Source organism: Pelodiscus sinensis, chromosome 12 (assembly GCF_052426305.1).
Source record: "Pelodiscus sinensis isolate ZL-2025 chromosome 12, ASM5242630v1, whole genome shotgun sequence".
NCBI classification, from domain to species: Eukaryota; Metazoa; Chordata; order Testudines; family Trionychidae; genus Pelodiscus; species Pelodiscus sinensis.
The window spans coordinates 40,798,524-40,820,273 of record NC_143063.1 but is presented as its reverse complement, the minus strand read 5'-3'; the positions used below and the strand labels follow the sequence as shown (position 1 = coordinate 40,820,273).

The 21,750-nt window shown below is 41.7% G+C and overlaps 1 protein-coding gene across 9 annotated transcripts in view; it reads right to left on the bottom strand.

The window, feature by feature from the left end:
- The window catches only part of CMIP (c-Maf inducing protein), a 198,556-nt gene that overhangs the window by 27,916 nt on the left and 148,890 nt on the right, over positions 1-21,750 (bottom strand). For all 9 annotated transcript variants that reach the window (XM_075939998.2, XM_025184431.3, XM_025184432.3 and 6 more), the window contains 7 exons: positions 19,605-19,766; positions 16,773-16,814; positions 12,811-12,873; positions 11,759-11,839; positions 9,478-9,581; positions 8,335-8,439; positions 6,906-7,259 (listed from right to left, as the gene is read on the bottom strand). In XM_075939998.2, coding sequence (XP_075796113.1) covers positions 6,906-7,259; positions 8,335-8,439; positions 9,478-9,581; positions 11,759-11,839; positions 12,811-12,873; positions 16,773-16,814; positions 19,605-19,766 — 911 coding nt within the window. The remainder of the gene's footprint in view (positions 1-6,905; positions 7,260-8,334; positions 8,440-9,477; positions 9,582-11,758; positions 11,840-12,810; positions 12,874-16,772; positions 16,815-19,604; positions 19,767-21,750) is intronic.

The following is a 21,750-nucleotide window of genomic DNA, read 5'->3' as shown; positions in this document are numbered from 1 at the left end:
GGTGCTCAAGCTCCTATACCAAATAACTTTAAATTTTAATCTATCTCAAAGGCTCTTTTATTCAAAAGAGCCACGTGTTCAGGGGATAGAAACACAGGAAATAGGTTAACAATTCTTATTTGTGAGACTTTGAAAAATTAAAATTAGCTTCAAAAGATTACTCCTGACACACTAATTGTATAGTAAAGGTATTATATTTGGTGACTATTGTTTTTTATGTTGGTATTGAGTCAGACACCTAAAAGAACAATTAAATTAAGTGCCAAACAACTTATTTATGCTTGGCTTATTTTGGTCAGTAATAAGGACTTTAGTGACTGTCTACTGAGTCTTCTAGTCCAGTCCTAGATGACCATCTACTACATATTTGAGAGAATTTGTCTACCTGTGTGTGTCTCTGTTTGTTCAAGAACTCCTCCTAAACAGTAAGAGCTAGGACCACCAAATTTGGAAGGTAGCTTCCTCTTATCATAACTTAAAGCAAGGTCAGGGTTTGTTGTCCTTGCTTCTCAGAAAGCCATAAAGAAAAGAGAATCACCAGGCAGGTAAAAGAGGCTGGCCGGGGACATGGCGCCTGGGGGTGAAAGGCTTTTAGGGAGGGCTGAAGTTCTCCCCCTCCTGATTCATATGGGAACATTGTTGGCTGTTCCCTTTCATCAGGGAGCAAGGGGAAAGTGCAAAGTATGATGCATTCCTCACCCTGGCTGGGGGGCGCAGGGGACAGACGAACCTGGACCTGCCCCAACTAGCAGACATGTACCCTCCCCCAACTGTGCCTGCTGGAGCTGCAGTCGCAATGAAAAGGTGCTTCTCACCTGGCCCCAAGCTGCTGTGGTGAGAGAGGGTTGGGGCAGCTTCTCTCCCTTGGGCAGCCTGCATACTGAATCTCTTACCCCAGTCCCACCCCAGAGCATTGATTTAAATAAAGAAAAACGAAAATTAATTGTGTTAAGAATCCAAGCAACACTGGCTAAATCTTCTGGTGGATTTATAATGAATACTGTGTGCTGATGTTTTCTGATCATTAGGATGTATTGTTCTGCCTCCTCTCTCCGTGTTTTAAATAGAGGATATTACTACATGTAGAACTTGCTAGTTCAGCAAGGGTTTGGGTTTCATCCTGTATGATGAAATGAAAGCCAAGAAGCCACTGATGCTTAATGAGAAAAAAAGAGTCAGGTCCAAGAGAGCATTGGGACTGGGAGTTCATGGTGTTTATGGAAAATATCTAGAGTCAAATGGACTGGGATGAATATGTCTCATGCATCACCAATGTGCGCACACAGACTCTCAAGACACCAACTAAACCCAAGCCACATGCTCTGTTGATCTAATACTTCTAAGGGGCAGAAAAGACGAGTCTAGTCAAAGAGCAATCTATTCAAAACTCTGTACTAAGCAGCTTACTGCTAAAAAAGATACTCCCATCTTGGATTTAACTTGCCTTGCCAACAAAATTCATAGCCCACATTTTCAGGGCTTGTCTGCATAGAACTGGAGTACGAAACATCTGCACGTATACATGCAAATATGGTAAGAGCACACACAAAACATCTCTCTCTCTCTATATATAAAAAAATTATCCTGTGAAACGAAAGAGTGATGTCATCACGTCAATCTGCATCACACGTGGCCTCCTCCCTGGTTCTCTGCTGGGCCTGTTGTACTGTGGCCACAACCTTGGCCCAGCCCAACCCCCTAGTGGCCTGGGAGAGAGAGCTGGGCCTGCCCAGCCAAGCCTCAGCCTGGCCCAACCCCCCGGTGGCCTGCGGAAGAGAGCCAGGGCTGACAAGGTCGAGGGGCAGAGGGATAGAGCCAAGGTTGACTCAGCCTCAGCCCTCCCCAGCAGCCAGGGCAAGGAGGGAGGAGAGCCGGGGCTGGCGCAGCCAGGGGGAGAGGGGTTATGGGGCAGAGTTGGGGCTAGTGCACCCTCTGCCTGCCCAACAGGGGGAAAGTGGAGGGAGCTGGGGCTGGGGCTGGGGCTGGTCTGGCTACAGCGCTGCCCAACGGCCAGGGGTGGGGAGCCGGGGCTGCCTACCCCCAGAGACAGGGGGGCTGGCAAGCGCAGTGAGCAGGGGGTACTACCCCCTACTGGCCTATTAAAATAAATTTGTTTTAAAAACAACAACTTCTGGTTCCAGTTCCCTGAGCTCTTCTGACATTTTCTATGGCTTTACAGTCAAATTTTCCTGTTTGGGGTTCTGCTCTGATCTGGTGCTGCAGGGCAAGACCCGCAGAAGCAACACAAGAAAGTGATGTCAACAGCGAAATCTGCATGAAGTTTTGCCAGTTGAACAAAATTAAGCAAACTGAAGTAACAAACACAAATCATTTCCCTCTCTCGTCCCTTTTACTTCCACTTGTGAATGTAGTAGGAAAAAAAATCCAGAAGTGTGACTTTTCCAAGAGAGAGACTAGCTTTCCCTTAGGCACTTGGTTTTTTATATCTGTTGGGAATTCTGAATTCAGAGTTTATTTTTGATGAAAAAAACTTTCTTCCCCACACCACGTCTTTGTGGCTGCCACGCCTCAGTCTGGCCCTCCCTGGCGGCCATGTGAAGAGCTGGGGCTGCCCAATCCAAGAAAGAGGGGGTTGGCGAGTACAGGTAAACCCTGGGTTACGTCAGTCCGACTTACCTCTAGTTACGAACGGGGGTGGGGCGGCGTAGCTAGTGCGGGGTGCCTCTCCCACTGTCGCCGCCTCTGGCGGCGTGGGGGGCGCTTCCCCCCAGCAGACTAGGGAGATGCGGAGCGGCTTTTCTCGCCGCGGAGGACGCTGGGGGGAGGGGTGGGCGCAGCTAGTGCCCCCACCCCCCCAGCAGACCAGGCTTTTCTCGCTGACGCCTGGGGTAGAGCAGCTGGGGGGCTGCCGGGTTGGTCCCACAGCGCCAAGGTGCGGCACTTCTGGACCAACCCAGCAGCACCCCAGCTGCTATGCCCCAGGCATCCCCAAGTCAGCTGCTGCTGAAACTGACCAGCGGCTGACTACAGGAAGTCCGAGGCAGAGCTGCTCTGCCCCTGGCTTCCTGGAATCAACCGCTGGTCAGTTTCAGCAGCGGCTGACTTGGGGACACCTGGGGTACTATATGTACCAGTTCCGACTTACATACAAATTCAACTTAAGAACAAACCTACAATCCCTATCTTGTACGTAACCCGGGGACTGCCTGTATACCAAACATGGGGTGCAGCCTCCTAGTACTCTCACATTTTTGCAATTTTGAAAACATGGACCTTTCCTCACTTTTGTTTTTAGAAAGCCCTCAGTCATCACATTTTTATTTATTTATTTCCAGGAGGTGCATATTAAAACCTTCCCACATATTTGATGAAACTCTGGCCTAACAGATGCCAGTAACAAAACTCCTACTGAATTTGGCAGAGCCAGGATTTCATCCATGCCTTATCACCCAAACTTCTCAAATATCATTGAACTGTCCATCACAATTATTGCATTATTAAAATATTAAACACGTGGAAACTTACATGTTTTTCCCAATACCACTTTCATTTATTTATTAATGAGCCTGAATTCAGTCTGACAGGTATTACTGAAACCCACTGGGCTGATCTGCATGACTGGCATGTTATAAATCAATGGTTATAACCTATTTAGGAAGGGCTGAGTGGGCAAACATGAAGGAGTAGCAATTTATGACAATAATGGTATCACCTTTTTGACTCACTGACAACACAGAAGAAAATTATCCTGAACGTTATGCATCACAGTGTTAACAAATAAAGCATAAAATGGGGTATTGGTGTCTACTAGAGACCATCAAATCATACTAGAGAACAGGACAACCACCTCTTTTCTTACCTATTTATAATGTGCAGTGGGAAAAATGTTTTGAGTGACATGCCCGAGATTTCATGTTGCCAGCAGTAAAACATCTTTGAAATTTCTAAATATTATAGATGACAATTTCCTAAGTCAAAAAGTGTTGTGACACTTTACAGATAAAGAGAAACTGATCACAGAACTAGAAACTAATTGCAGCTTAGGTATAAGTGATCATGGCTTGATCACATTTATAATGTTCAAACAAAATAAAAGCCAGACCAGTAATATACATAGTTGGGGCTTTATTTCTCAAAACTGGAAACAGTTATGAGCAAGAACAGCTGGGAGGAAGAATTTAATCAGAAAAAATACGTTCATGATATTTGAAAATTGTTTAAGAACATATTACTAGACATCAAAAAACCCACAAAGAGGCTGTACTGATTTAAAAAAAAAACTAAACTAGTTAGAGAGGAAAGGAAAGCAGCAATTAAAAAAAATATATAATGACTGTAAGGAAGAGATTTTAAGTACATTAGAAGCAAAAAAAATCATAGCAATGGTATTGGTCCATTATTAGATGGAAATGGTAAAGTTATCAATAATGCATAAAAGGCAGAAATTGTTCAATAAATATTTATGTCCTGTATTTATGAAAACATTGTGATACTGTCGTCATATATGCTACCATTCTTCCCATTCCATTACTGTCTCAGGAGGATGCTAAACATCAACTAACAAAGACAGACATTTTAAAATTATTGGGTCCAGATAACTTGCATCTGAGAGTTTTAAAAGACCTGACTTGGCTAGGAGGCTTGCCTGATCATTATTGTTGAATTTCAATATAGGAACACTGGGAAAGTTTCAGAAGACTGGAAGAAAGTTAGCATGGTACCTTAAGAGGATGACACAAGTTACTATAGGCCTGTCAGTCTGACATTGATCCAAAGGCAAAATAATGAACTTGCTGATATGAGATTCCGTTAATAATGAATTAAAGGACAGTAGTATAATTAATGAGAGTCAACATGGATTTATGTAAAATAATTATCAGATTAATCCTGGCTTGGTTGATAAAGATAATAGTGTTGATGTAATATACTTACACTTGACTTGGAACCACACAACATTCTGAATGATATAGAATTAACATGGCACACACATTAAATGGTTTAAAAGTTGGCTCACTCATAAGTCCAAAAATGTAATTGTAAATGAAGAATTGTCATTAATCAGGTATGTTTCTAGTGGGGCCCCACAGGGATCAGCTCTTGTCCCTAAGCTATTTAACAGTCTGGAAAAAAAGATAAAAGCATCACTGATACAAGTTTGCAGATGACATAAAAACTGGGGGAGTGGTAATGAAGACAGGTCATTGAGACACTACCTCTAGATAGCTTGGTAAGGTAGGCTCAGCCTAACCATATGCCTTTTGATATGTTTAAATGTAAACCTAAGAATAAAGAATGTAGGCCGTACTTATAGGATGGGAGACTCTATCCTGAAAAACAGTGACAGTGAAAAAGATTTGGAGACCGTGGTGGATAATCAGCTGAACACAAGATCCCCGTGTAATACTATGGCCAAAAGGGCTTATGCGATCTTTGGATGAATAAAGAGATGAGTCTTGAAAAGGAGTAGAGAAGTTATTTTACCTCTGTATTTGGCACCGGAGTGACTGCTGCTGAGAATACTGTATCCAGATTTGGTGTCCACAATGCAAGAAGGATGTTGATAAGTTGGAGAGGGGTCAGAGAAGAGCCATAAGAATGATTAAAGGATTAGAAAACATGACCCATAATGATACATTCAATTCTAAATAGACTGCGCTCCTTTGAGTCTAACAAAAGAGAAGGTTAACGGGTAGTCTGCTTATTTTGTATTAAGTACCTAGTAGGGGAATATTTGATAATCAGTTCTTCAATGACTGGAAGTGGGAACTAGACAAATTCAGACTGGAAAGAAGGTGCAACTTTTAAACAGTAAAGGTAATTAACCACTGGAATAATTTACCAAGAGTTGTGGTGAATTCTCTATTACTCCCAATTTTAAAATCACAGTTGGATGTTTTTCTAAAAGATTTGCTGTACGAATTACTTTGGGGATGTTCTCTGGCCTATATTATACAAGAGATTTCTGCTACTGATCACAATGGTTTCTTCTGACCTTGGAATCTATGAATTCTACCATAACTTAAGTAAAATTGAATATAAAACCAGGAATCCTGACATGCCGTCCCTTTGGTTCACACAGCCTTGCTGTTTCTATACATGTTCCACTCTAATTCCTCTGGTCTGTCATGCATCTCATGTTATTCCTTGATTTTACTTATTCATCCAGCTCATAATCTAAAATTTCCACCCCCAAAAAATATTTCTGAAAATCCTTTGAGTATCAATACCTCTTGAGAACCAACTAGCCTGATTAGGTAACTTCACGTTCAGAGACCATGTCAAATTATCCATAGGTGAATGGAATTCAATTCCAATTCATCTTTATCACAAACATTCTGCAATTATCTCTTGAGCGGTCATTTATTAATGTGAGTTTCAATGTATCCCACTAACTACCTAATAAACAAAGTAGCTCGTGATAGAGGAAAGTCTGAGCCAGGCACAATGAGTTGCAAAAGATTAAGGGCTCCATCCTGTGAAGAGCTGCGTTTCTACTGAGAGGCACTTGAAGTTGCTCAACTCCCACTCAAGTCAACAGGAGTGGTAATGCTGATCACAACCACAGGGTCTTGGCCTAAAAATAGGAGCTGATAAGAAAGGAACTAGTTCCACCCCCTTAAATCTGTGTTCAATAATCTTAAAGTGATTTGGAGGGATGAAATGAAAATGTTTTGTTGGTAATAAAAGACCAATAACTGCGAGCAACAATATCTTGTCTCAATGTACAAATAAGATTTCCATTTTCATCCTCCAAACACTATTTTTAGAATTTATTGGCAGCACCAGATGCCTCTTTCAGACACTGGACTTCAGTGCTAGCGTTAAATTTGCAGCCCTGTCTTATCTTGCCAGCTGCACACAGATGTTGAAGGAGATAGATCTCTGGGAAAAGCCCCCTAATTGTTAAGAGGACAATGTATGAAAAGCCGTAAAAAGTCACTCACAGCATTTTGAGTATTTCCACATAGCAGCCAAGGATCCTGTCTGCTTGGGTGCTCAGCTCGATGCTCATGGTGCTACAGGTGGGGCTGACCATCAGGCAGTCAATCAGGTTGGGCTCACTATCGTTGCCAACGTTCGCTGTCATCTTCTGGTTGGCTGTGTTGTTACGTTCCACTTCCACATGGATCTCATTTGAAGTGACAATGACCGATTTGAGGCGAGATTCGGTCATGCTGGCCTCTTGAGAGACCAGGTCAGGACTCGTGTGGAGAAGTCGGAGGGGTAAGTTAGGCTTTCGGTCACATTGCTGCTGGCAGCCATTACGAATTTCCTTCAGACTTGGAGAATTGTCTCGACTGCATTTTAAAGATAAACTTATCATGTTAGTCAAACTTAACAGATCTACCAGGGAATACAGCGGGGCTGAGACCATATTTTATGCTAGTCCATTTGATTATGATTCTCCTTTTTATTTGGATTACAAAACTATTAAGCCCAAGAAGGAAAATTCCTCCAGCCTTTATATTGCAAGGATTTGCACTTTCCATTAGTCTCACAGCTGTACCCACTGAAGATATGAGGAATGTTGCACTCCCCTTCAAGTTACGAAGCTGACATGAAATTCATTTATTCATGCACAACTCAATACAGCCCAGACTCTGATCTGCAGTCCTTTCATTAGGAAATTTTGCTGGCTACTAGGCAGCCAGCATACATGGGGAAAATTACATAGGCATAAACAAGTAGGAAACGAAAAAAGAGTCCTTGATGTTGAATGAAAAAGATAAAGTACATCAGTAATCCAACACCAGGGTCCATTTCAACAGCAATTTTGTGGTAGTCCTAGAATCTGAATGATTAAACATCTCATGACAACAGAGATTGAGGTTGGAAACCAAACAGAGTATGGAGCTAAATTTCTACTACAATTTACACATGGCCTCCTCTCAGATATCTATACCACTTTAGAAATCACTGATCTCCTTATTGTAAGTATAGCTCACTCTATGTGGGAGACATTCACTGTGCATCAGAATTAAGGAACTGAAGTTTACATTTTGAGTAGCTCATTGCACCAGGTCATGAGCTGTTCCTGGATAAAGAACACACAGGCCCAGACTGGGAGAGGCCTCTGTGCAGATGCCTTGGAAACCTCTTCACCTCTACAGGCCCTAGACACAATCGCATTCCTCCCCATGGTCCCCCAGAGGCATGCACCAAAAGGGACGGATAGAAGGAGCAAAGATAGATGAGCATTATATGGCAGTGAGCATCATCTTCTTGAAAGATGTTGCAGCCTGCATACCATCTTTTCTACACTGGGAACACTTTTGAGAAACCTCTTCTCCCCTCACCCAGAGCATTATCATTCAACTTCTTATACAGAGACACAGACACACCCAGAACGTAGTCTGGAAAAGTCATACTAACCTGTTGATAAATTCCTCATAACAAGAATAAATGGCTGCTAAGCAGACAGCTACAAGATTCGGAAGGACCCTAGGATGGGGGCATTGTCCAGTGGGACCATGCATGCTGAAAAATAAAAACAAAAAATGGTGGTGAGAAGAAGAAACCAAAAGGCGACATCACTGTAACAAAGGTGTCTATGTGTGACAACATTTTTAGACATAAAGGGGTCCCCGAACAGGAGACAGACTCAGTGGGAATTTCTGGGGTGAAATCAAACATACTGAACTTCTCAGAGTACGTATGATCACATTGACAACTGGATCAAGTTGTTCCTGAATGTATTTAGGAGCACCGGGCTGGAAGAGACCTCAGGAGGTCATTAAGTCCAACCACCTGCCCAAAGCAGGGCCAACCCTAATTAAATCATCCCAGCCAGGGCTTTGTCAAGCCAGGATTTAAAAACCTCTAGGGATGGAGATTCTACCATCTCTCTAGGTAACCTTAGTAAAATAGTTTTCCTAATATCCAACCTAGACTTCTCCCACTGCAACTTAAGACCATTGCTCCTCATTCTGCCATCTGTCACTACTGAGAACAGCCTCTCTATCCTCCTTGGAACCTCCCTTAGGGGTTATAAAAGGCTGCTATCAAATTCCCCCCTCATTCTTCTCTTCGGCAGACTAAACAAGCCCAAATCCCTCAGCCTCTCCTCTTAAGTCATGTGCTCCAGTACCCCATATCATTTTCATTGCCCTCCACTGGACTTTCCTCGATGTGCCCACATTATTTCTGTAAAGGGGATGGGAGGGGCAGAACTGGATGCAATACTCCAGAAGTGGCCTCACTAGTGCCAAACAAAGGGGAATCCAGATGTAGCCTCACCAGTGCTGAATAAAGGGGAATTTACTGCAGGACTGTATTTACTGCAGCCCACTTGAAGAAAAATTTCTTTTAAGGTTCACACATAGCTGGGCACTAGAAGTAAGGGTTCTTACTTAAGGTTCTAGTTTTTCCTAGTACTTGGTAGCACTGATAGCATTTCAACACATATTGGCCACTCTGCTGTTATCCACAAGGAAAATATTTTTATTTCTCTTTCATCTCAGCTATGAAGAGGTACATGTTCACAAGGCTGGAAAATACTCCATAGAATTAACTAACCTATGAATGAACTTCTTTACCACCTCCATGCCAGCATTCAGTTCGTTCAAAGCCAGAATATACTCCTGAGTAAACAGCCTCAACCGAGGGCACTTCCCAAAATCCTGTCCAAAAAGGAGATACTCAGTGAAGTCACTGAAACATGCCTTCAATGTATGTTAAAACTGTATTTTCAACAGAGATCAGCCTGGGGACATTTGAATTGATTTCATCATTGTGTCGACATTTTCAAGAGAACTGCAGGTACCACTGTTCATTGACCATACATACAGTTAACTAATAAAAATCATGTCATAATTGTCAAATTCCATCACTCCAGATACACCTTTGAAATGTGTGTACATAAGATGATCTTCCATGTAAAAATGCAGCACTTATGCATATAAGTTCCAATCTGCATATGCACAGCTCTTTTTTTGCACATTCAAGCTCAGTTTTTTGAGACATGGTATATCTTTAAAAAGACATCCAGTCTTTAGCTCGATTGCCTACTAGAGAATGTCCTAGGTAAACTGTCCCTAGTAAGTAAATAATTACATTCAATCTTAAAAATTTCAGCCCTGCATTTTATTAGCTGGTTCAAAGTGCAAAGCTTTGGCTTTGGAAAGTATGGTTTGATACAAGTTGGAGGGAGAAAATGTGCCCAAAGTTGAACATACTCTCCAATATTATTATAAACCCTCCAAAACCAGAGCACTCAGCTAGGAATTAATCTTAATGTCCATGTCATCTGGGGGGGAGAAGGGGGCGCAAACCAAGGCAAAAAACAAACCAAAAAATGCTTGAACATCAACCAGTCTAATCTGGCAAAGAGTTGAGCATCTCCTGAAAATCAACAGATGTTGAGGATGTTCAGCACTCCAGGAGCCACTCAGCATAAACAGAATCTGGCCCACTGCCTTGTAATCACAGGTAGACATAAAATGCTGTGACCAACACCACCACCACTAGCTCTTATTTAGTACTTTTCACCTATAGCTTTCAAAAAGGCTTTACAAAAGAATGTATCATTTTACAGGGAGAAACTGAGGTACAGATCTTGAAGCAACTCATTAAAGATCACAGAGTCAGAAATATAATTCAGGTTTCCTCACTCCCAGACCAGTATTCACTGGATTTCTGTGTGGCCTGCTAATGTATAATATTAACACTGGGCTCTCTGCTTCTCTTGCTCAAGACAACTTTTTTATATATACACAGATATACTCTGAAGAGACTATTCAGAGTATAAATTCCATAGAGAGCAATTAAGTGCCCAAATCCACTCCAATTAATATCTAACTGTAAATTCTTCTATTACACATGGTGGTAAAAAGGCATGTTGATTTCCAATCTGTAAATGCTAAGTGTGGTAAGTAGGAGCAATTCTCTTAAGCTAACCAAATACAAGCAGCACTCTGTGCATTTTGACTTTATTAGAAATCCCACAAGTGTACTGCATTTTATTTATTTATTTTGGTGGAAGTATTATTTTAAATAGTCTGGAATCCAAGAATAACATTTGTAGAATATTTTATTGAAGGTTACGGCATATTCAAAAACATTGTCATGTCTGGAGAGAGTGGGCACAGAACCAAGAATACAGCCTTTTGGTTACATCAGTTTTGTTAGTTAGTTCTGAAAATTCTTAAGAGTTAAAAAAAAAAGGTGGGGGGGGAGCTGTATAAATAAGAAACATGAAATGTTTTGCTTGGGATGTGTGCTGTGACCCAGAAAGGCTGTGGATGTCACCTACAATTATAACAGGCAATGCAAACAAGCCGTTGTGCAGTTATAAAGCCATGAAACCCATCCCAAGGATCATAGCAAATTGCAGCTTTGTGCAATAAAATCTGCTTCTGCAAACTAAAAACTGTACTAGTAGCACTAGTGCCTTTCAAACAGCTCATGAACTCGTCTTCTCATTCTGGAACAAGACAGGCAGTCCTTAGTGTTGTTGGGAAGCAATAATCAGCTATTGGACTCCACCTCAGATGACTGCCTCGTTATAAGTAAATAAAAATGAGAGGTCAACATTTTTAGGCTTGATGCTTCTGGATTTTCAAAAGCACAGACATGAGTTTAGTATCTCTCTATCTTAAATGCTTTTGAAAATCCCAGTCTGAGTGCCCAAAGGTTCACATTTTACATGTAGTGTATGGCTATACTGTGTAAATGTACATATATATAGTGACCAGGCATCATGGCGATGGGTTCATTACAGATAAGATAGCCAATTCGTACATTAGGGATCACAGTAAGCTCTCCTGACCAATCAAGTACACAGAACATCGATCCTTACCATGTTGTGTTTGAGGATTCTCTGTACCACTGGTGTAAACACTTCTATGACAACCATGGACCGAGGGCGTTCTCTGCAGTGCTGTAATGAGAAACCATAAATACATATGGAACCTGGAGTAGCCCTAGCCTTTACCAAATTACTGTATAAAACCTGAGACTACAACATTCATCAATGATATATTTAGGACTGGTCTACACTACAGACCTATATCGGTGTACTTCAACTACATTGCTCAGGGATGTGAAAAATCTATACTGCATGAGCAATAGGATTATACCGACCTACCCCCGATTCACACAGTGTGTGTGAGAGAATCTCTCCTGCCAAAACATACCTACTACTTTAAGGGGAGGCTGGACAAACTACATGAACAAGAGAGCTGTCTCCCATTAGGCTTACACTGTCTTCCTTAAAGCACAAGTGCAGTAACGCAGCATGTAAAATGTAGACTTTCCCTTAGTCATTAGGAGCCAATTTGAGATTTTAGATGCACATGCCCAGAGGGCAGGCTCTGGCCCTACAGGTGGTTAACAACAATGTGGGTATGGTTTTTTCAATCCATCAATCTGACAGTCTTTCCTTACAAGTAAATTGCCGGTTGAAGAATACCCAGTAATCAAGAGAATCTGATAGAAAGCATATATCCAACCATCAGCAATTAGACTTTAAATTGAAATGTCAATCGGTTTAAAGAAGAAAATGTAAGTTATAGCAGCTTTTTCAAATTCGAAGACTTTTGTTTCTCTCACTCACACACACACACACACACACACACACACACACACACACGACAATGTGGCGTATGTCCCACATCATGATCCATCTGAACCCTCTGGTTCCAGTGGCACTTATGCCAGCAATGGGACATATGACAAGACGTGGCTGTGTGTCAAGAGTTAAGATTATATGCCTGTCTGGCCCATTGAGAACAAGGATCCTACTGGCCATCACCTAATGATAGAAACCAACTGGGATATCAGTTCAAGCAATTAAGAAAAACAAATAAAAAATATCAATGAGACTTCAGACAACAAATGTGATCTTAGTACCTTGCAGAAGAATTCACAGAGGTCAGGCGGTGGGTGATTGTTTTCCAGCAAAGGTGCAATTGCCTTGAAAATAAAAAATTAGCATACTTTCATTTTACTTCATCACACAGGCCAGCCCTAAATAAAGATGTGAAGCATGAGTATATTTTAAAAATCTTTACAACAGGGACCTAGATAAGGTGACTGTAAATTTAATCTAATACTGTGCTGTTGTAGCAGTGTCAGTCCCAGGATATTAGCGAGACTCAGTGGATGAGGTAATATTTTAAAAAAAACATGGTACCTGTCAACATTATATGCAAAAGATACTACCCCATCTACCTTGTCTTTCCATTAGGAGCTCTCAGGATTAAGTCACATTTAGGATTTTAGGTGGTTTTGTTTTGAAACAAAAAATACTACTAATAGAATTGTGGAGTTTTTTTTCTGAGTGTCAATAAAGCAAGTAGGGTTTATTTTATTTTTAAATTATAGGCCTAATAGCTCATAACTGTTATAAACCAGTTGAGCAAATTTCTCTTTCAATTATGCCAGTGTAAATTCAAAAATGTAACACCGCGAAAGACAATAGATTATTTCAGATTTTGCACCAGTGTGAATGAGAGAAGAATTGGACTTTGATTTTAGAGGTATTACTCTAGGGATGAATCTGGCCCATGATTACAGTGGCATTGTCACTTTATTTAAATGGGTCTAAAGCAGGGGTGGGCAAGAGGCTGTCCGTGGGCCAGATCTGGCCCGTGGCCTTCTCGCTGGAACCCTTAGGCAGAGATCAGTTCACGTTTTAGAAAGCCAGCTGCTCTCTACTCCAGAAGGCTGGGGAGGAAGGAAGGAGACTTCTCATGCTGTTCCCCAGCAAAATCTCTCAGTTGCTATTGGCCAATCTCTCAGCTTCATCCCAAAATCCTGCATCCCAGTCCCCTGCCCTAGGTTACAGGGGCCTCCTTCACCCAAACTCCCTCCCAGAATTCATTTTCCCTCCTGCACCCAATCCCTTACCCCAAGCTCTCTTCTGCACCCAACTTCCATCCTAGACCTTGCACCTCCTCCATTAATATCCTGGAAGAGTGCAGCCCTTGATCACTTTCCAAAATCTTGGAATGGCCCTCCATCAAAGATTATTGCCAACCCCTGGTCTAAAATAGTCAAACACACATAAATTATGTCCTTTTTTATAAGCAGCTAATACTCCGATTTTCTACTAGTACAAAACAGGCTCTGCTTCTTGGGAGTGACTGATTTCCTTTCCTTTTAGGAAGGTCACTACTGTGATATTACAGCTTTTGTGGAGGCTGAAGTCCATAAAAATATGAGTAACTTTACAAAAGTTCAAGGCAGTCTTTTTTTTCCCCTCCATCACTAGGCAACCTGATGTGGTTATGTATGGTAAATATATTGCAGGTCATACCTGCCACTAAGTGTAATGAAATTATGTTGCTGCTGTCTCCTTTATTAATGAGAAAGCTGTACAAGAACAATGCATGCTCCGAACATGACCATGCCTTCAGGCTTTTTAAATCTTAGGCTAAGGGATTTCCAGCACCAATTTAAAAAGTATGATTCTTTAAAAGAGCAGCCAGGACACTATATATTAAACTTCTGAACGACAGGTTTTCTACCCAGTTGGCATTTGGGGTTTTACTAATGCAGTCTCTTTGGCTTTATGTTTTTCTCCCCCACTTCTCACAGGAGTTCAGTTCAAATTAGCCAATCAAAATCATCATGAATCATGACACCCATGCAGTCATAGGAAAAGATTAACATGAACTTCTGGAATGAAAACCAAGCATGTCTGCAAAGAGCTGCCTAGGTTTTACATAACACGGGAGCAACTAAAGCTGGCTATTGTACAATTTCCCTCTCTACAGCTTCACTGTTCCATAGCCCTATGTGACGGCGCATTGGGGTCCCCCGTCTCCTGCACCCTGAAATGGCACAAACAGACTCCACCAGCCAGTAGAATTGAGGGTGGTTTATTGCTCCTCCAGGATACGGCATAGCACAGATGTAATCTGGTTACAGGAACTGGGGCTAAGAGGCCTCAGTGCCCCCTTTGAGATGGGGGATCCCAGCCCCCTTCCCAGTTCCTTCTTCCCTGCTTTCCAGCCAGGAACTAACCCACTCTCCTCCAGCCCTGCCCCCCAGCCAGGGCAGCATTCCACCTTCCTTTGTTCCTCTCCATGGGGGTCAGCTGGCCAAACCAGTTGGGATACCCTCTTTGCATAGTGACTCATTGCTTGTCTGCTCGGTGGTGCTACGGACAGCAGCCAGAGAGTTAGCAGGTTAACCCCCACTACGTCACACCCTATAACAATATATTTTTTACCACAGTAGTCTAAAAATGGTGCAGAATCCTGCTGTAATTTTCAGATGGACTAGCCTTGCTCCATATTGAACAGTTAGCTACATTAAGAACTCTACTTTAATTTATCATTATAATAATTTGCTATAGCATCTATCCTCCTCCATTCCTCTGATAAATTGTATTGCAAAGCCACGGTGAGGGTTTTATGCCTGCCTGTTGACAAAGATTATCAGATTATAGTAGCTGGAGAGGGAATTGGCCGTTCGGTGGCTGGCATTAAAAAAAAAAAAAAAAAAGCTTCGTTGTCTAAGTACATTCCCTAGTGCAGAGGTCCACTTCACAAAGCCAACCACAATCAGCAGTCTCAGAAATGCAGAGAACTGACTGAGTGGTAGAGATTCCCCAGTCAGTGGATCTCTCCGAAACAAGTACAGTGTGGGTGGGGAAAACCTACATTCCTATGCCTGTCCTGTGGATGAACACAGGCAAAGAATTGGTTTGTTCCTATCTGGCAATTTGGAATAAGAATCAGGCTATTAGCTAAAACAAGGCAAGGTACATAGCTTGAACTATGCAGGCAAATCACTGAGGCCTCATAAATATTTAGTAATAATAAAGTAATAAAATAAAGCAAGGCTGCTGCTATATTTGCAAGGGGCTTTTAAAACCCAGAAACTGTATTTCTGTTAATGACTGAGATACAATTTTCAAAATTTGTGAAAGTTTTAATTTTTTTTTAAAATACAGTAGAAACATGTTTCCCTCCCCCAAATAATTATCACTGACTGACCCTACCAGGAAGTCTGAGTTAACCTTGGCACTGAAATAAAATGAAATCTATAGCGGACATCAGAGCAAAGTGCCTTCCAATTTAGAAACTTATCGTAATGACTGATACCAGCTAAAGTGGAGTCCTGAGCAGGAGGTAAGTGCAATTCACTCCTGGTAGCAGCTATATTTTATGTCATGTTGTTTTGCAGGAAGATTCATGGAGCTATGAAATGATCAGGTGGTTGTGAAGTACTAGATTAGATTACTGAGAAAGTCTCCTGGAAATCACCAGCACCTGAAATCAAATTACAGTGATGGGAAAGCAATTTTCACCTCTGATAAATTGTTGGATTTATTAAGATTTTACATTTGATTGCATGAGAAGGAGGACTGCTTTCTACTTCGCTTACTTGTGTATCCAAATAAATTCACGGTGTGTAATCACAGAAAACACAAGAGTGCATTTTCAGATCCCTTTGTATACATGGGTAAAAGAATATACACACATTCCCACACACTTTTCACAGTCTATCCCCGAGCATGCACAACAGCACACTAACCATAGCATAACAAGGGCTGTAAAGGGACAAATCTGGCAGGTGTTAATGTTTGCAGTGTACGACCATGCAGGGAGACAACTCATCCTAATAGTTCTACATACAGAGTTTTACACACATGAATCGGCTCTCTTTTATTGTTATTTATACTGGACAGGAAAAAGGAGACAATAAAAATATAAAAAAATTAATAGGCTAAATGGGTATGACCCATTGAAGTCAATGGTAACTCTGCCACTAATGTCAATGGAGGTAGGAACAAACATAAAAGGAAGCCAAAACCATGGCAACATAAACAAACCCCCAAAACTTGACATATAGATACTCACCACAATAATGCTCTCGTGGTCTTGAGTGGTTAAGTTGGTATTCTGAAATGGTCAAACAGAAGAAATCAATGAGTTAACCTTATTTGGAAATGGACACAGTTTATGCCCACACCTCAACTAATGCAAATAAACAAAGTCAAGAGTCCAATTCTGCAGTAACTGACTATCAGGAATAAAATCAGGCTCTATTAAAATCATTCCCTTAATGCAGGTTACACGTCACTTACTATCAGGGGCTATGCTCACTTCCATTTCTCACAAAAGGATGTTCAGCCCCAGTAGCAGGGCTGGGCCAAATCCGGCTCGCCAAGCCACACAATCCAGCTCACGGATGCAGTGGGGAGCCTCAGGCAGGCTCCCTGCTTGCCTAGCCCCAGCCACATGTGGCTCAGAAAAGCGGCTGACAAGCCATTTTTCTTTCACCACTGTGATCTCGAGTGGGGGTTGGGAGGGGTCCTGTGCTACTCTGCACAACCCTACTGGCTGGTTTCTAGCCAATGGGAGCTGCCTGTTTGAATAACAGGCAGCACATGAAGCACCACACCTCCCCTCCCATATAGCTCGTAATTATTCATATACGCACAACGCCCCTGCAGCCTGTGCAGAGGTGGGGCGGGCAGGCTGCCTGAGAAACGTGCTGGGCTAATGACCGGGAGTCATCCAGATAAGCCTCCTAGCCTGAGCATGCCTCTGGCACCCCAACCCCTCCCTTACCCAATCCTCTGTCTTCCAATTCTTGCCCTACTCTATATACCACAAACCCTCTGCCTTCCTCCTGCACCCATATCCCCTCAGATCCAGGATCCCAACCCCCTTCCCCAGATCACAATCCCCTCCTGCCCTAGGTCACAACCCAAACTCCTGCACCCCAATTCCCTGCCTTAGGTCACAACCAAACTCCTGCACCCTCTCCTGCATCCCAGTCTTCTGCCCCAGGTCAAAACCCTCTCCTGCCCTAGGTCACAACACAAACCCCTGAACCCCAGGTCACAACCCTTCCTGTCCTAGGTCACAACCCAAACCCCTTCACCCCAGTCCAGTGCACCAGGTAATAAGTGCCTCCTTCACCCAAATTCCTTCCCAGACCCCACACTCCCTCTTGCACTCCAACCCCTTACCCCAAACTCTCTTCTGCACCCAACCTCTATCCCAGATCCCACACTTCCTCCATTAATATCATGGAAGAGTGAGTCCTTCGACCACTTACCAAATTCGTGGAGTGGCCCCCCCATCAAAAATTATTGCCCACCCCTGTTCTACAGGATCATGACTCCTGGATTTAGCCATCAAATTTCAGCTAAAGGTTGGTGCTCCCTGATGTCAGGTCTTCACTTCAGAATCAAGGGGCAGTGATCAATCCAGCTGAAGTTGATTTACTGCAATAAATCAACTGCCAAGCATTATCCTGTCAACTGGTATACCACCAGAATGAGAATAATTGGAGTCGATGGGAGAGCATCAGTAAGCAGTAAGCAGACCAAAGTACATCCACTTCAGCTAAGTTGTATAATGCCTGAGATACCAAATAATGGAAAGCTGAACTAGTGGGAGGTATTTCTTAAAAATGCTTTCTAAATTTCCAGCTTTCAGTTCCACAGACTGAGTTAATAAAAGGTTTTCCTTACTACTCTTTGCCATGACTGGAGGACTAATTGCAGTAGTTTTCCTGTAATTCCTGCCTCCTAACATGGAACACCAGCAGATACCACCAGCACAAACTGTGCAGCAACTCAATAATTTCCTAGGTTCTCTGTGTTCCACAAGGCTCTATGAAATTACAAAAGTGCTGCAAACTTCATTCACCAAAGGGAAAAAAGCTTTTTTTCTCCTTATCACAAATGTACAGAAAATGCAGCCTGTCCTTCACTCCCCCTACCCAATATGTACAAAATTCTAATATGAATCACATTTCCTTCTACTGGAACTGAAACAAGCAGAGAACAGGTAACAAGAGTAACAAAAAAAATTATTAAAGTGAGTAACATTAAATACAGCACAAAACAAAAATGGGGACAAATAATGAAATGGACGATCTTTTTGTCATAGATATGGGGGATGCTAAAGCCTTCAATCTCGCCATGTGAAATTGCAACAAGAAAACTGCTGATGATTAGATTTATCACTGTTCACATCCCACTGATCTGGTGTGAGAAAGATCTATTCTACTGCATACAAATAGAGCCCCAGTAAGGCTTTGTCTACACTTAACAATTTAAAACGTAGCCGCTTTAAACTGAAAAAGTGTGGCCACAGCCCGCCATGCAGCCCCAGAGCAAGTCGCCCGCCCCAGGAGCAGCCAGGGAGGCAGCTGAAGGGAGGGAGGATAAGGATAAGAGCGCTCTGCCAGCATGCTACATAAATAACCGCTGTGAGGGGAGTGGCTAACAGCACAGTTCCCAAGGCTGTAGGCTGGTTCATATTGGTACTTCAGAGCACTGTAATTTGCTGTGCTCAGGGGGGTGATTTTTTCACCCACCTCAAGCCAGAAAATTATAGCGCTGTAAAGCGGTAGTGTAGACTTGGCCTAAGTAGCCAATGAAGTCAATGGGAGTTTTGCCATTAACTTCAATGGGATGTGGATCAAACCTAGCATGAATGGACTTCTCAACCACGCACAACTAGGGAGCAGGGATGGGAAATCAGCTCAAAAGGCGAAATGTGTTTTCAAAAAAAACACACACAGCATGGGCCACTGAAATCAAAAGGAATTCTGGTGAATATTAGAGGACAGAGTTTTCATTTGAGTTAAAAGTTTGGTGGGGAGATGGGCAAAATACAAACACTTTTAACCAAAGAAAACACAACAGGATGGGTACACCCCCATGTGCTCACCTCTGAGAGCAGTTTTGAGACAATCTCCAGTGGTGCTTGATGGATGGAATCATCTTGTAGTGGAGAGGTTAGCGCCATGTCCACCAGCGTCCTAATCTCCTTCAAAACAACCTCCCAGCGGCTTGGGTTACTAAGCACCTTCTTGTACTTGTAAATCTTTTTCTGCAAGAAAATATAAACAACCACAGAACTACCATCATCAGACCGCCATGATAGGAAACCGAAAGAAAACAACAGCTTCCCAAAATAATTGTTTAAACTTCTTCTGTTTCTTTTGTGTGTTTTTTTCCTTTTCGAAGGGGAAAAAACCTCTAAGTATACAATTTAGTTGGTTTGTAATTCCATGGGAGAAATGGGTTATGGGAGTCACATTTTTGCTTTAGTTTCAGAAAATGAACAGTCACTGAAATCATCTCAAATCATCCCTATTCTTGGAGCCCACTGGAAGATAACAGCAACCATACTCTTTTTAGAACTAAACTTCCTTTTTAATAAAATATAAATAGCATTTACTTGCTAAAGAAAGTAAAAACAAAAACAAAACAAAACAAAACACACACACACTGTCCTCCACGTGATTTATTCTGCATAGCTACATGATGAATTATGATTCTAGAAAAATCTCAGCATTCTTCACCCAGTACTAGAGCTGGTCTGAAAAACTGTGTAGAAACCATTTTCCATTAGAAACTATTCTCTAGTTGAAATCTACACATTTTGCAAAAACACATTAATATCTTTTTGCAAGAGAAAAAAAAAGGGAGAAAATCCAATAGCTAAACATCCCCTTTCAATATTTTTGGAACACAGATTCATTTTTTCCTTTTGAAATTACTTTGCATTTTAAATGTTTATAACTTGTTTATAAAGACTTAAACAAAACATTTCAGTATGGTCAAAGTGAAATCTTTTCCATCAACCCAAAACAAATTTTTTTCTGGAAGTTTCTTTTGTAGTAAAGTTCAAAATTTCAGAAGTATCATTCCTAATTAAAACAATTTTTTTAAAAAATCTTGAAATCCTTCATGACATTTCCATTCTCCACCCAATTGTAGTTAATACCTTAGTCAATGGATGGTCCCTGTGCAGTTGTACATTATTCCTGATAATCTCCATATAAATTACAAATCTACTAATTTTCAACACCACCAGACATACTCCAGCTAGATCAGCAGTGGATCAACTCTTACCTTCTGAACAGCTATGCTCCCACAAATGATTAGAGTATAGACAGTTTTCTATTTATATAGGATATTCTTTGGGAAAATCCTAAAAACCTCCAAAAGCCCCCAAGAATAACTTGATAGAATTCTAGCACCCTAAAACAATGTTGATGAAAGTAAAAATATCACCCCACATGATGTGACTGATGCCTTCGGGTATCTCACCACTAGAGGCCATATGAGCGGAGCAGCAATCGATCCAGGTCGATTTACTGGTTCTAGCATAGACTTGATAAATCAACCGCTGATCTCCATTGGTATGAGACATGCAAGAGGAATTAACAGGAGAGCATCTCACATCGACAGACCACACTGAAGACATCAGGATAAGTAGATCTAAGTACATCGATTTCAACTACATTATTCACATAGCTAAAATTAGGTAACTTAGATGGATCTCTCCCTATAGTGAAGACCAGCTCTCAGGAACCAATAAAGATTAGCCTACACAGACTGTCCTCAATCTCCATTTCAATCCCCAGACCCAGAAGGCACATAGCTTGAGCTGACTTCTGGAATCTTAAAAAAAAAAAAAAAGTAGTACTGTAGCACCTTAGAGACTAACAAAAATAGAGAGCGAGAGAATCATGAGCTTTCCCACAAAAGCTCATGATCTTCCCCCTTTTCCTCTATATATAGTTAGTCTCTAATGTGTAACAGTACTACTTTTTTTTTTTTTAAGACTAACACGGCTACCCTTCTGATATCCTGAAACCTAAACGGCCAACTCCATGAGTTTTTACTATAGGGCCCGTTTTCCTGTTTACAAATCTAAAGTCCAGATATATTTTCACTCTGTTTAGAGTAAGCCATATGGATAGACAGTTCCTCAGTTTGTACACAAATCATAGAGTTATGCAAACACACATATACATGGACCCATACATTTAACAACTACGTATCACATTTATGTTGCGGAGATC